This window comes from Oncorhynchus kisutch, linkage group LG25 (genome assembly GCF_002021735.2).
Source record: "Oncorhynchus kisutch isolate 150728-3 linkage group LG25, Okis_V2, whole genome shotgun sequence".
Lineage (NCBI taxonomy): Eukaryota > Metazoa > Chordata > Actinopteri > Salmoniformes > Salmonidae > Oncorhynchus > Oncorhynchus kisutch.
In genome coordinates this window covers 45,101,288-45,116,221 of record NC_034198.2, presented here as the reverse complement: position 1 = coordinate 45,116,221, position 14,934 = coordinate 45,101,288, and the positions used below count along the sequence as shown (strand labels likewise).

Sequence of the window (14,934 nt, the reverse complement as noted above, 5' to 3'; positions counted from 1 at the left end):
ACTACAATATATTTGGCCGGCAGTGTATATAATTATTTATGAAACCTACCATCAATACTCTATTATTATGGTGGGAGATTAAAATACGGTTTTAAATAACTCAATGGACTGTGAAGGAAATCACACTACAAACTATCACCCTCGGGCACTTAAAGGAAATCACAAATGTCATGGATATATTGGAGCTAGTGGATATAGGGAGGTTTATTATCCTGACCTAGTGAGATTTTATTATTATAGTTTCTTTATTAAACCTTTATATACAGTGCCTTGCGAAAGTATTCGGCCCCCTTGAACTTTGCGACCTTTTGCCACATTTCAGGCTTCAAACATAAAGATATAAAACTGTATTTTTTGTGAAGAATCAACAACAAGTGGGACACAATCATGAAGTGGAACGACATTTATTGGATATTTCAAACTTTTTTAACAAATCAAAAACTGAAAAATTGGGCATGCAAAATTATTCAGCCCCCTTAAGTTAATACTTTGTAGCGCCACCTTTTGCTGCGATTACAGCTGTAAGTCGCTTGGGGTATGTCTCTATCAGTTTTGCACACCGAGATAATTTTTTCCCATTCCTCCTTGCAAAACAGCTCGAGCTCAGTGAGGTTGGATGGAGAGCATTTGTGAACAGCAGTTTTCAGTTCTTTCCACAGATTCTCGATTGGATTCAGGTCTGGACTTTGACTTGGCCATTCTAACACCTGGATATGTTTATTTTTGAACCATTCCATTATAGATTTTGCTTTATGTTTTGGATCATTGTCTTGTTGGAAGACAAATCTCCGTCCCAGTCTCAGATCTTTTGCAGACTCCATCAGGTTTTCTTCCAGAATGGTCCTGTATTTGGCTCCATCCATCTTCCCATCAATTTTAACCATCTTCCCTGTCCCTGCTGAAGAAAAGCAGGCCCAAACCATGATGCTGCCACCACCATGTTTGACAGTGGGGATGGTGTGTTCAGGGTGATGAGCTGTGTTGCTTTTACGCCACATAACGTTTTGCATTGTTGCCAAAAAGATCAATTTTGGTTTCATCTGACCAGAGCACCTTCTTCCACATGTTTGGTGTGTCTCCCAGGTGGCTTGTGGCAAACTTTAAACAACACTTTTTATGGATATCTTTAAGAAATGGCTTTCTTCTTGCCACTCTTCCATAAAGCCCAGATTTGTGCAATATACGACTGATTGTTGTCCTATGGACAGGGTCTCCCACCTCAGCTGTAGATCTCTGCAGTTCATCCAGAGTGATCATGGGCCTCTCTTGGCTGCATCTCTGATCAGTCTTCTCCTTGTATGAGCTGAAAGTTTAGAGGGACGGCCAGGTCTTGGTAGATTTGCAGTGGTCTGATACTCCTTCCATTTCAATATTATCGCTAGCACAGTGCTCTTTGGGATGTTTAAAGCTTGGGAAATCTTTTTGTATCCAAATCCGGCTTTAAACTTCTTCACAACAGTATCTCGGACCTGCCTGGTGTGTTCCTTGTTCTTCATGATGCTCTCTGTGCCTTTAACGGACCTCTGAGACTATCACAGTGGAGGTGCATTTATACGGAGACTTGATTACACACAGGTGGATTGTATTTATCATCATTAGTCATTTAGGTCAACATTGGATCATTCAGAGATCCTCACTGAACTTCTGGAGAGAGTTTGCTGCACTGAGAGTAAAGGGGCTGAATAATTTTGCACGCCCAATTTTTCAGTTTTTGATTTGTTAAAAAAGTTTGAAATATTCAATAAATGTCGTTCCACTTCATGATTGTGTCCCACTTGTTGTTGATTCTTCACAAAAAAATACAGTTTTATATCTTTATGTTTGAAGCCTGAAATGTGGCAAAAGGTCGCAAAGTTCAAGGGGGCCGAATACTTTCGCAAGGCACTGTAACCTGGAAGGGCTCATTGAGATTTAAAATCTATTTTTCAAGAGCGTCCTGGCCAAGATAGGCAGCACCAAGTCATTACAAACATTACAGACAAACAACATGAAAAACTACAAGTAATCTAGTAAAAACCATTGAATTCACAAGAGTATAAAACAGCAAATTAAAAACATTTGACAGGTCAGGGAATCAGTCTCAAAATCATTCATCAGTGATTTAAAAACACTGACAGGTCAGGGAATCAGTCTCAAGATCATTCATCAGTGATTTAAAAACACTGACATGTCAGGGAATCAGTCTCAAGATCATTCATCAGTGATTTAAAAACACTGACAGGTCAGGAAATCAGTCTCAAGATCATTCATCAGTGATTTAAAAACATTGACAGGTCAGGGAATCAGTCTGAAGATCATTCATCAGTGATTTAAAAACATTGACAGGTCAGTGAATCAGTCTCAAGATCATTCATCAGTGATTTAAAAACACTGACAGGTCAGGGAATCAGCCTCAAGATCATTCATCAGTGATTTAAAAATACTGACAGGTCAGGGAATCCGTCTCAAGATCATTCATCAGTGATTTAAAAACATTGACAGGTCAGGGAATCAGCCTCAAGATCATTCATCAGTGATTTAAAAACACCAATCGGGACAAGTTCTTCCAGTTTAAAAGTATTTTGTAAGGTGTTCCAAGACGATGGCGCAGAGGACATAAAAGCCCTTTTACCAAATTCAGTTCGGACATTTGGAACAGTTAGCAGGATAAAGTCCAGCGAACGAAGAGACTACCCACCACATTTCTGAACAATAAAAATGCCCAAATAAAAAGGTAGTAAACCCAAAATGGCTTTGTAAATAAAAGTATACCAGTGACTGAGCCTACGAGTGACTAGAGAAGGCCAGCCAACCCTGGTATACAAAGTGCAGTGGTGCGTAAGGGTTTTGCAGTTTAAAATAAATCTCAAAGTACCATGGTAAAGGGTGTCAATTGATCTCAAACACTGAGCGGAAGCATTCATATATACAATATCCCCATAGTCTAGTAAAGGCATAAATGTAGCTGATACTAGATATACATGGTGGAGGCTCATTCAAGCCATCTTGACTACTTTCTTATGTCATTCCCACTGCCAGAAGTTGAAAATAAGTGTTGATAGGGGACAGAATGCGGTCGGATCATCACATAATTGGCATATATATATATATATATATATTACTCTTATAGAATTTCCACATGGGTGAGGATATTGAACATTTAATCAATGCCTATTTGAGGATAACTTGTTTATAACTAGGGACAGAAGACTTTCCTTCAGGTATCGTTTCCCCTCTCAGCTCGTTCCAATGGGCTTCCCTCAGCCTTTCCTTCAGGTATCGTTTCCCCTCTCAGCTCGTTCCAATGGGCTTCCCTCAGCCTTTCCTTCAGGTATCGTTTCCCCTCTCAGCTCGTTCCAATGGGCTTCCCTCAGCCTTTCCTTCAGGTATCGTTTCCCCTCTCAGCTCGTTCCAATGGGCTTCCCTCAGCCTTTCCTTCAGGTATCGTTTCCCCTCTCAGCTCGTTCCAATGGGCTTCCCTCAGCCTTTCCTTCAGGTATCGTTTCCCCTCTCAGCTCGTTCCAATGGGCTTCCCTCAGCCTTTCCTTCAGGTATCGTTTCCCCTCTCAGCTCGTTCCAATGGGCTTCCCTCAGCCTTTCCTTCAGGTATCGTTTCCCCTCTCAGCTCGTTCCAATGGGCTTCCCTCAGCCTTTCCTTCAGGTATCGTTTCCCCTCTCAGCTCGTTCCAATGGGCTTCCCTCAGCCTTTCCTTCAGGTATCGTTTCCCCTCTCAGCTCGTTCCAATGGGCTTCCCTCAGCCTTTCCTTCAGGTATCGTTTCCCCTCTCAGCTCGTTCCAATGGGCTTCCCTCAGCCTTTCCTTCAGGTATCGTTTCCCCTCTCAGCTCGTTCCAATGGGCTTCCCTCAGCCTTTCCTTCAGGTATCGTTTCCCCTCTCAGCTCGTTCCAATGGGCTTCCCTCAGCCTTTCCTTCAGGTATCGTTTCCCCTCTCAGCTCGTTCCAATGGGCTCCCCTCAGCCTTTCCTTCAGGTATCGTTTCCCCTCTCAGCTCGTTCCAATGGGCTTCCCTCAGCCTTTCCTTCAGGTATCGTTTCCCCTCTCAGCTCGTTCCAATGGGCTTCCCTCAGCCTTTCCTTCAGGTATCGTTTCCCCTCTCAGCTCGTTCCAATGGGCTTCCCTCAGCCTTTCCTTCAGGTATCGTTTCCCCTCTCAGCTCGTTCCAATGGGCTCCCCTCAGCCTTTCCTTCAGGTATCGTTTCCCCTCTCAGCTCGTTCCAATGGGCTTCCCTCAGCCTTTCCTTCAGGTATCGTTTCCCCTCTCAGCTCGTTCCAATGGGCTCCCCTCAGCCTTTCCTTCAGGTATCGTTTCCCCTCTCAGCTCGTTCCAATGGGCTTCCCTCAGCCTTTCCTTCAGGTATCGTTTCCCCTCTCAGCTCGTTCCAATGGGCTTCCCTCAGCCTTTCCTTCAGGTATCGTTTCCCCTCTCAGCTCGTTCCAATGGGCTTCCCTCAGCCTTTCCTTCAGGTATCGTTTCCCCTCTCAGCTCGTTCCAATGGGCTCCCCTCAGCCTTTCCTTCAGGTATCGTTTCCCCTCTCAGCTCGTTCCAATGGGCTTCCCTCAGCCTTTCCTTCAGGTATCGTTTCCCCTCTCAGCTCGTTCCAATGGGCTTCCCTCAGCCTTTCCTTCAGGTATCGTTTCCCCTCTCAGCTCGTTCCAATGGGCTTCCCTCAGCCTTTCCTTCAGGTATCGTTTCCCCTCTCAGCTCGTTCCAATGGGCTTCCCTCAGCCTTTCCTTCAGGTATCGTTTCCCCTCTCAGCTCGTTCCAATGGGCTCCCCTCAGCCTTTCCTTCAGGTATCGTTTCCCCTCTCAGCTCGTTCCAATGGGCTTCCCTCAGCCTTTCCTTCAGGTATCGTTTCCCCTCTCAGCTCGTTCCAAAGGGCTTCCCTCAGCCTTTCCTTCAGGTATCGTTTCCCCTCTCAGCTCGTTCCAATGGGCTTCCCTCAGCCTTTCCTTCAGGTATCGTTTCCCCTCTCAGCTCGTTCCAATGGGCTTCCCTCAGCCTTTCCTTCAGGTATCGTTTGATGTTATTCATCATGTCATTCCTTTGTGGTTCTGGTAACGGTTCTGTTCCAAGGTTAATGATCATGTTGTAGTTCCTGTTTAGAGGCCTGCTGGCTTTAGACTCTAGAACCTTTTGATGTCATATTCTGTTTAGTTTAGCCAGGGATGGACAGTCATGAGTCAGTGGGCGTGTTCAGGTGGATACATGTTATGTAGTCCCTCCCTCCCTCCCTCAGGTATCCAGGAGTACGTGGAGGCTGTGTCGTTCCATCACTTCATCAGACATCGTACTCTCATCAGCCTGGAGGAGATTAACACCAAGCTAGTCTTCGTCAAGGAGCCTGAGGTATGAACATGCTACACTAAAGGTGGACTGGATCATATCACAATTCTTGATATAAGTTGACCCTTATATCAGAGAGAAGAACATTGAGTAACATTGCACTGAGTGAATAGACATGGAAGAACCATGAACATTATAATGAATCATAGTATGCTAGCTGCATACCGAGAACCTGATATAGTGTCTGGATATGGTTGACACATTACTGCCAACGGTCAACCCGGATTTAGCAACTACTTGGGCTAAGTCATTGTAAATTATGATAACTGTATAACTAATGTCCTTCTGCTGGAGATACACTACAGGTCAATAGTTTTAGAACACTCATTCAAGGGGTTTTCTTCACTCGGCTACGCATGCCTCTCCCTAACACTCATTCAAGGGCTTTTCTTCACTCGGCTACGCATGCCTCTCCCTAACACTCATTCAAGGGGTTTTCTTCACTCGGCTACGCACGCCTCTCCCTAACACTCATTCAAGGGGTTTTCTTCACTCGGCTACGCACGCCTCTCCCTAACACTCATTCAAGGGGTTTTCTTCACTCGGCTACGCACGCCTCTCCCTAACACTCATTCAAGGGGTTTTCTTCACTCGGCTACGCACGCCTCTCCCTAACATTCATTCAAGGGGTTTTCTTCACTCGGCTACGCATGCCTCTCCCTAACACTCATTCAAGGGGTTTTCTTCACTCGGCTACGCACGCCTCTCCCTAACACTCATTCAAGGGGTTTTCTTCACTCGGCTACGCATGCCTCTCCCTAACACTCATTCAAGGGGTTTTCTTCACTCGGCTACGCATGCCTCTCCCTAACACTCATTCAAGGGGTTTTCTTCACTCGGCTACGCACGCCTCTCCCTAACACTCATTCAAGGGGTTTTCTTCACTCGGCTACGCATGCCTCTCCCTAACACTCATTCAAGGGGTTTTCTTCACTCGGCTACGCACGCCTCTCCCTAACACTCATTCAAGGGGTTTTCTTCACTCGGCTACGCACGCCTCTCCCTAACACTCATTCAAGGGGTTTTCTTCACTCGGCTACGCATGCCTCTCCCTAACACTCATTCAAGGGGTTTTCTTCACTCGGCTACGCATGCCTCTCCCTAACACTCATTCAAGGGGTTTTCTTCACTCGGCTACGCACGCCTCTCCCTAACACTCATTCAAGGGGTTTTCTTCACTCGGCTACGCACGCCTCTCCCTAACACTCATTCAAGGGGTTTTCTTCACTCGGCTACGCACGCCTCTCCCTAACACTCATTCAAGGGGTTTTCTTCACTCGGCTACGCATGCCTCTCCCTAACACTCATTCAAGGGGTTTTCTTCACTCGGCTACGCACGCCTCTCCCTAACACTCATTCAAGGGGTTTTCTTCACTCGGCTACGCATGCCTCTCCCTAACATTCAAGGGGTTTTCTTCACTCGGCTACGCATGCCTCTCCCTAACACTCATTCAAGGGGTTTTCTTCACTCGGCTACGCATGCCTCTCCCTAACACTCATTCAAGGGGTTTTCTTCACTCGGCTACGCATGCCTCTCCCTAACACTCATTCAAGGGGTTTTCTTCACTCGGCTACGCATGCCTCTCCCTAACACTCATTCAAGGGGTTTTCTTCACTCGGCTACGCATGCCTCTCCCTAACACTCATTCAAGGGGTTTTCTTCACTCGGCTACGCATGCCTCTCCCTAACACTCATTCAAGGGGTTTTCTTCACTCGGCTACGCATGCCTCTCCCTAACACTCATTCAAGGGGTTTTCTTCACTCGGCTACGCATGCCTCTCCCTAACATTCAAGGGGTTTTCTTCACTCGGCTACGCACGCCTCTCCCTAACACTCATTCAAGGGGTTTTCTTCACTCGGCTACGCACGCCTCTCCCTAACACTCATTCAAGGGGTTTTCTTCACTCGGCTACGCATGCCTCTCCCTAACATTCAAGGGGTTTTCTTCACTCGGCTACGCATGCCTCTCCCTAACACTCATTCAAGGGGTTTTCTTCACTCGGCTACGCACGCCTCTCCCTAACACTCATTCAAGGGGTTTTCTTCACTCGGCTACGCATGCCTCTCCCTAACATTCAAGGGGTTTTCTTCACTCGGCTACGCATGCCTCTCCCTAACACTCATTCAAGGGGTTTTCTTCACTCGGCTACGCATGCCTCTCCCTAACACTCATTCAAGGGGTTTTCTTCACTCGGCTACGCACGCCTCTCCCTAACACTCATTCAAGGGGTTTTCTTCACTCGGCTACGCATGCCTCTCCCTAACACTCATTCAAGGGGTTTTCTTCACTCGGCTACGCATGCCTCTCCCTAACACTCATTCAAGGGGTTTTCTTCACTCGGCTACGCATGCCTCTCCCTAACACTCATTCAAGGGGTTTTCTTCACTCGGCTACGCATGCCTCTCCCTAACACTCATTCAAGGGGTTTTCTTCACTCGGCTACGCATGCCTCTCCCTAACATTCAAGGGGTTTTCTTCACTCGGCTACGCACGCCTCTCCCTAACACTCATTCAAGGGGTTTTCTTCACTCGGCTACGCACGCCTCTCCCTAACACTCATTCAAGGGGTTTTCTTCACTCGGCTACGCATGCCTCTCCCTAACACTCATTCAAGGGGTTTTCTTCACTCGGCTACGCATGCCTCTCCCTAACACTCATTCAAGGGGTTTTCTTCACTCGGCTACGCATGCCTCTCCCTAACACTCTTTCAAGGGGTTTTCTTCACTCGGCTACGCATGCCTCTCCCTAACACTCATTCAAGGGGTTTTCTTCACTCGGCTACGCATGCCTCTCCCTAACATTCAAGGGGTTTTCTTCACTCGGCTACGCATGCCTCTCCCTAACACTCTTTCAAGGGGTTTTCTTCACTCGGCTACGCACGCCTCTCCCTAACACTCATTCAAGGGGTTTTCTTCACTCGGCTACGCACGCCTCTCCCTAACACTCATTCAAGGGGTTTTCTTCACTCGGCTACGCATGCCTCTCCCTAACACTCATTCAAGGGGTTTTCTTCACTCGGCTACGCATGCCTCTCCCTAACACTCATTCAAGGGGTTTCTTCACTCGGCTACGCACGCCTCTCCCTAACACTCATTCAAGGGGTTTTCTTCACTCGGCTACGCACGCCTCTCCCTAACACTCATTCAAGGGGTTTTCTTCACTCGGCTACGCACGCCTCTCCCTAACACTCATTCAAGGGCTTTTCTTCACTCGGCTACGCATGCCTCTCCCTAACACTCATTCAAGGGCTTTTCTTCACTCGGCTACGCATGCCTCTCCCTAACACTCATTCAAGGGGTTTTCTTCACTCGGCTACGCACGCCTCTCCCTAACACTCATTCAAGGGGTTTTCTTCACTCGGCTACGCACGCCTCTCCCTAACACTCATTCAAGGGGTTTTCTTCACTCGGCTACGCACGCCTCTCCCTAACACTCATTCAAGGGGTTTTCTTCACTCGGCTACGCACGCCTCTCCCTAACATTCATTCAAGGGTTTTCTTCACTCGGCTACGCATGCCTCTCCCTAACACTCATTCAAGGGGTTTTCTTCACTCGGCTACGCACGCCTCTCCCTAACACTCATTCAAGGGGTTTTCTTCACTCGGCTACGCATGCCTCTCCCTAACACTCATTCAAGGGGTTTTCTTCACTCGGCTACGCATGCCTCTCCCTAACACTCATTCAAGGGGTTTTCTTCACTCGGCTACGCACGCCTCTCCCTAACACTCATTCAAGGGGTTTTCTTCACTCGGCTACGCATGCCTCTCCCTAACACTCATTCAAGGGGTTTTCTTCACTCGGCTACGCACGCCTCTCCCTAACACTCATTCAAGGGGTTTTCTTCACTCGGCTACGCACGCCTCTCCCTAACACTCATTCAAGGGGTTTTCTTCACTCGGCTACGCATGCCTCTCCCTAACACTCATTCAAGGGGTTTTCTTCACTCGGCTACGCATGCCTCTCCCTAACACTCATTCAAGGGGTTTTCTTCACTCGGCTACGCACGCCTCTCCCTAACACTCATTCAAGGGGTTTTCTTCACTCGGCTACGCATGCCTCTCCCTAACACTCATTCAAGGGGTTTTCTTCACTCGGCTACGCACGCCTCTCCCTAACACTCATTCAAGGGTTTTCTTCACTCGGCTACGCATGCCTCTCCCTAACACTCATTCAAGGGGTTTTCTTCACTCGGCTACGCACGCCTCTCCCTAACACTCATTCAAGGGGTTTTCTTCACTCGGCTACGCATGCCTCTCCCTAACATTCAAGGGTTTTCTTCACTCGGCTACGCATGCCTCTCCCTAACACTCATTCAAGGGGTTTTCTTCACTCGGCTACGCATGCCTCTCCCTAACACTCATTCAAGGGGTTTTCTTCACTCGGCTACGCATGCCTCTCCCTAACACTCATTCAAGGGGTTTTCTTCACTCGGCTACGCATGCCTCTCCCTAACACTCATTCAAGGGGTTTTCTTCACTCGGCTACGCATGCCTCTCCCTAACACTCATTCAAGGGGTTTTCTTCACTCGGCTACGCATGCCTCTCCCTAACACTCATTCAAGGGGTTTTCTTCACTCGGCTACGCATGCCTCTCCCTAACACTCATTCAAGGGGTTTTCTTCACTCGGCTACGCATGCCTCTCCCTAACATTCAAGGGGTTTTCTTCAATCGGCTACGCACGCCTCTCCCTAACACTCATTCAAGGGGTTTTCTTCACTCGGCTACGCACGCCTCTCCCTAACACTCATTCAAGGGGTTTTCTTCACTCGGCTAGCATGCCTCTCCCTAACATTCAAGGGGTTTTCTTCACTCGGCTACGACATGCCCTCTCCCTAACACTCATTCAAGGGTTTTCTTCACTCGGCTACGACACGCCTCTCCCTAACACTCATTCAAGGGGTTTTCTTCACTCGGCTACGCATGCCTCTCCCTAACATATCAAGGGGTTTTTCTTCACTCGGCTACGCAAGGGGTGTTCTTCACTCGGCTACGCATGCTCTCCCGAACACTCATTCAAGGGGTTTTCTTCACTCTCGGCTACGCATGCCTCTCCCTAACACTCATTCAAGGGGTTTTCTTCACTCGGCCTACGCACGCCTCTCCCTAACACTCATTCAAGGGGTTTTCTTCACTCGGCTACGCATGCCTCTCCCTAACACTCATTCAAGGGGTTTTCTTCACTCGGCTACGCACGCCTCTCCCTAACACTCATTCAAAGGGGTTTTCTTCACTCGGCTACGCATGCCTCTCCCTAACACTCATTCAAGGGGTTTTCTTCACTCCGGCTACGCATGCCTCTCCCTAACACTCATTCAAGGGGTTTTCTTCACTCGGCTACGCATGCCTCTCCCTAACATCATTCAAGGGTTTTTCTTCACTCGGCTACGCACGCCTCTCCCTAACACTCATTCAAGGGGGTTTTCTTCACTCGGCTACGCACGCCTCTCCCTAACACTCATTCAAGGGGTTTTCTTCACTCGGCTACGCCATGCCTCTCCCTAACACTCATTCAAGGGGTTTTTCTTCACTCGGCTACGCATGCCTCTCCCTAACACTCATTCAAGGGGTTTTCTTCACTCGGCTACGCATTGCCTCTCCCTAACACTCATTCAAGGGGTTTCTTCACTCGGCTACGCATGCCTCTCCCTAACACTCATTCAAGGGGTTTTCTTCACTCGGCTACGCATGCCTCTCCCTAACACTCATTCAAGGGGTTTTCTTCACTCGGCTACGCATGCCTCTCCCTAACACTCATTCAAGGGGTTTTCTTCACTCGGCTTACGCACGCCTCTCCCTAACACTCAATTCAAGGGGTTTTCTTCACTCGGCTACGCATGCCTCTCCCTAACACTCATTCAAGGGGTTTTTCTTCAACTCGGCTACGCATTGCCTCTCCCTAACACTCATTCAAGGGGTTTTTCTTCACTCGGCTACGCAGGCCTCTCCCTAACACTCATTCAAGGGGTTTTCTTCACTCGGCTACGCATGCCTCTCCCTAACACTCATTCAAGGGGTTTTCTTCACTCGGCTACGCATGCCTCTCCCTAACACTCATTCAAGGGTTTTCTTCACTCGGCGTACGCATGCCTCTCCCTAAACACTCATTCAAGGGGTTTTCTTCACTCGGCTACGCATGCCTCTCCCTAAACACTCATTCAAGGGGTTTTCTTCACTCGGCTACGCATGCCTCTCCCTAACACTCATTCAAGGGGTTTTCTTCACTCGGGCTACGCATGCCTCTCCCTAACACTCTTTCAAGGGTTTTCTTCACTCGCTACGCATGCTCTCCCTAACATCATCAAGGGGTTTTCGTCACTCGGCTACGCATGTCTCTTCCCATAACACTCATCAAGGGGTTTTTCTTCACTCGGCCTAGCATGCCGCTCCTAACACTCATCAAGGGGTTTTCTTCACTCGGCTACGCATGCCTCTCCCTAACACTCATTCAAGGGGTTTCTTCACTCGGCTACGCACGCCTCTCCCTAACACTCATTCAAGGGGTTTTCTTCACTCGGCTACGCACGCCTCTCCCTAACACTCATTCAAGGGGTTTTCTTCACTCGGCTACGCACGCCTCTCCCTAACACTCATTCAAGGGGTTTTCTTCACTCGGCTACGCATGCCTCTCCCTAACACTCATTCAAGGGGTTTTCTTCACTCGGCTACGCACGCCTCTCCCTAACACTCATTCAAGGGGTTTTCTTCACTCGGCTACGCACGCCTCTCCCTAACACTCATTCAAGGGGTTTTCTTCACTCGGCTACGCATGCCTCTCCCTAACACTCATTCAAGGGGTTTTCTTCACTCGGCTACGCATGCCTCTCCCTAACACTCATTCAAGGGGTTTTCTTCACTCGGCTACGCATGCCTCTCCCTAACACTCATTCAAGGGGTTTTCTTCACTCGGCTACGCACGCCTCTCCCTAACACTCATTCAAGGGGTTTTCTTCACTCGGCTACGCATGCCTCTCCCTAACACTCATTCAAGGGGTTTTCTTCACTCGGCTACGCATGCCTCTCCCTAACACTCATCAAGGGGTTTTCTTCACTCGGCTACGCATGCCTCTCCCTAACACTCATTCAAGGGGTTTTCTTCACTCGGCTACGCATGCCTCTCCCTAACACTCATTCAAGGGGTTTTCTTCACTCGGCTACGCATGCCTCTCCCTAACACTCATTCAAGGGGTTTTCTTCACTCGGCTACGCATGCCTCTCCCTAACACTCTTTCAAGGGGTTTTCTTCACTCGGCTACGCATGCCTCTCCCTAACACTCATTCAAGGGGTTTTCTTCACTCGGCTACGCATGCCTCTCCCTAACATTCAAGGGGTTTTCTTCACTCGGCTACGCATGCCTCTCCCTAACACTCATTCAAGGGCTTTTCTTCACTCGGCTACGCACGCCTCTCCCTAACACTCATTCAAGGGGTTTTCTTCACTCGGCTACGCACGCCTCTCCCTAACACTCATTCAAGGGGTTTTCTTCACTCGGCTACGCATGCCTCTCCCTAACACTCATTCAAGGGGTTTTCTTCACTCGGCTACGCATGCCTCTCCCTAACACTCATTCAAGGGGTTTTCTTCACTCGGCTACGCATGCCTCTCCCTAACACTCATTCAAGGGGTTTTCTTCACTCGGCTACGCACGCCTCTCCCTAACACTCATTCAAGGGGTTTTCTTCACTCGGCTACGCATGCCTCTCCCTAACACTCTTTCAAGGGGTTTTCTTCACTCGGCTACGCATGCCTCTCCCTAACACTCATTCAAGGGGTTTTCTTCACTCGGCTACGCACGCCTCTCCCTAACACTCATTCAAGGGGTTTTCTTCACTCGGCTACGCATGCCTCTCCCTAACACTCATTCAAGGGGTTTTCTTCACTCGGCTACGCACGCCTCTCCCTAACACTCATTCAAGGGGTTTTCTTCACTCGGCTACGCATGCCTCTCCCTAACACTCATTCAAGGGGTTTTCTTCACTCGGCTACGCATGCCTCTCCCTAACACTCATTCAAGGGGTTTTCTTCACTCGGCTACGCACGCCTCTCCCTAACACTCATTCAAGGGGTTTTCTTCACTCGGCTACGCATGCCTCTCCCTAACACTCATTCAAGGGGTTTTCTTCACTCGGCTACGCACGCCTCTCCCTAACACTCATTCAAGGGGTTTTCTTCACTCGGCTACGCATGCCTCTCCCTAACACTCATTCAAGGGGTTTTCTTCACTCGGCTACGCATGCCTCTCCCTAACACTCATTCAAGGGGTTTTCTTCACTCGGCTACGCATGCCTCTCCCTAACACTCATTCAAGGGGTTTTCTTCACTCGGCTACGCATGCCTCTCCCTAACACTCATTCAAGGGGTTTTCTTCACTCGGCTACGCACGCCTCTCCCTAACACTCATTCAAGGGGTTTTCTTCACTCGGCTACGCATGCCTCTCCCTAACACTCATTCAAGGGGTTTTCTTCACTCGGCTACGCACGCCTCTCCCTAACACTCATTCAAGGGGTTTTCTTCACTCGGCTACGCATGCCTCTCCCTAACACTCATTCAAGGGGTTTTCTTCACTCGGCTACGCACGCCTCTCCCTAACACTCATTCCAATAAGATACAAATTCAAACAGTTTATTTATATTTCCAATGAGGCTATACATTCACGTACACATCGTTAGTAGATGTTAATGGTCACGTACACATGGTTAGTAGATGTTAATGGTCACATACACATGGTTAGTAGATGTTAATGGCCACATACACATCGTTAGTAGATGTTAATGGTCACATACACATGGTTAGCAGATGTTAATGGTCATATACACATGGTTAGCAGATGTTAATGGTCACATACACATGGTTAGCAGATGTTAATGGTCACATACACATGGTTAGTAGATGTTAATGGTCACCTACACATGGTTAGTAGATGTTAATGGTCACGTACACATGGTTAGCAGATGTTAATGGTCATATACACATGGTTAGCAGATGTTAATGGTCATATACACATGGTTAGCAGATGTTAATGGTCACATACACATGGTTAGTAGATGTTAATGGTCACGTACACATGGTTAGCAGATGTTAATGCGAGTGTAGCGAAATGCTTGTGCTTCTAGTTCCGACAATGCAGTAATAACCAACGAATAATCTAGCTAACAATTCCAAAACTACTACCTTATACACACAAGTGTAAAGGGATAAAGAATATGTACATAAAGATATATGAATGAGTAATGGTACAGAGCGGCATAGGCAAGATGCAGTAGATGGTATCGAGTACAGTATATACATATGAGATGAGTATGTAAACAAAGTGGCATAGTTAAAGTGGCTAGTGATACATGTATTACATAAAGATGCAGTAGATGATAGAGTACAGTATATACATATGAGATAAATAATGTAGGGTATGTAAACATTATATTAAGTAGCATTGTTTAAAGTGGCTAGTGATATATTTTACATCATTTCCCATTATTAAAGTGGCTGGAGTTGAGTCAGTGTGTTGGCAGCAGCCACTCAATGTTAGTGGTGGCTGTTTAACAGTCTGATGGCCTTGAGATAGAAGCTGTTTTTCAGTCTCTCGG

General features: G+C 47.9%; 1 protein-coding gene across 1 annotated transcript in view; it reads left to right on the top strand.

Annotated features, from left to right (window-relative positions):
• The window catches only part of tsnax (translin-associated factor X), a 33,774-nt gene that overhangs the window by 12,454 nt on the left and 6,386 nt on the right, over positions 1 to 14,934 (top strand). The window contains exon 5 of the mRNA XM_031805135.1: positions 5,242 to 5,351. Coding sequence (XP_031660995.1) covers positions 5,242 to 5,351 — 110 coding nt within the window. The remainder of the gene's footprint in view (positions 1 to 5,241; positions 5,352 to 14,934) is intronic.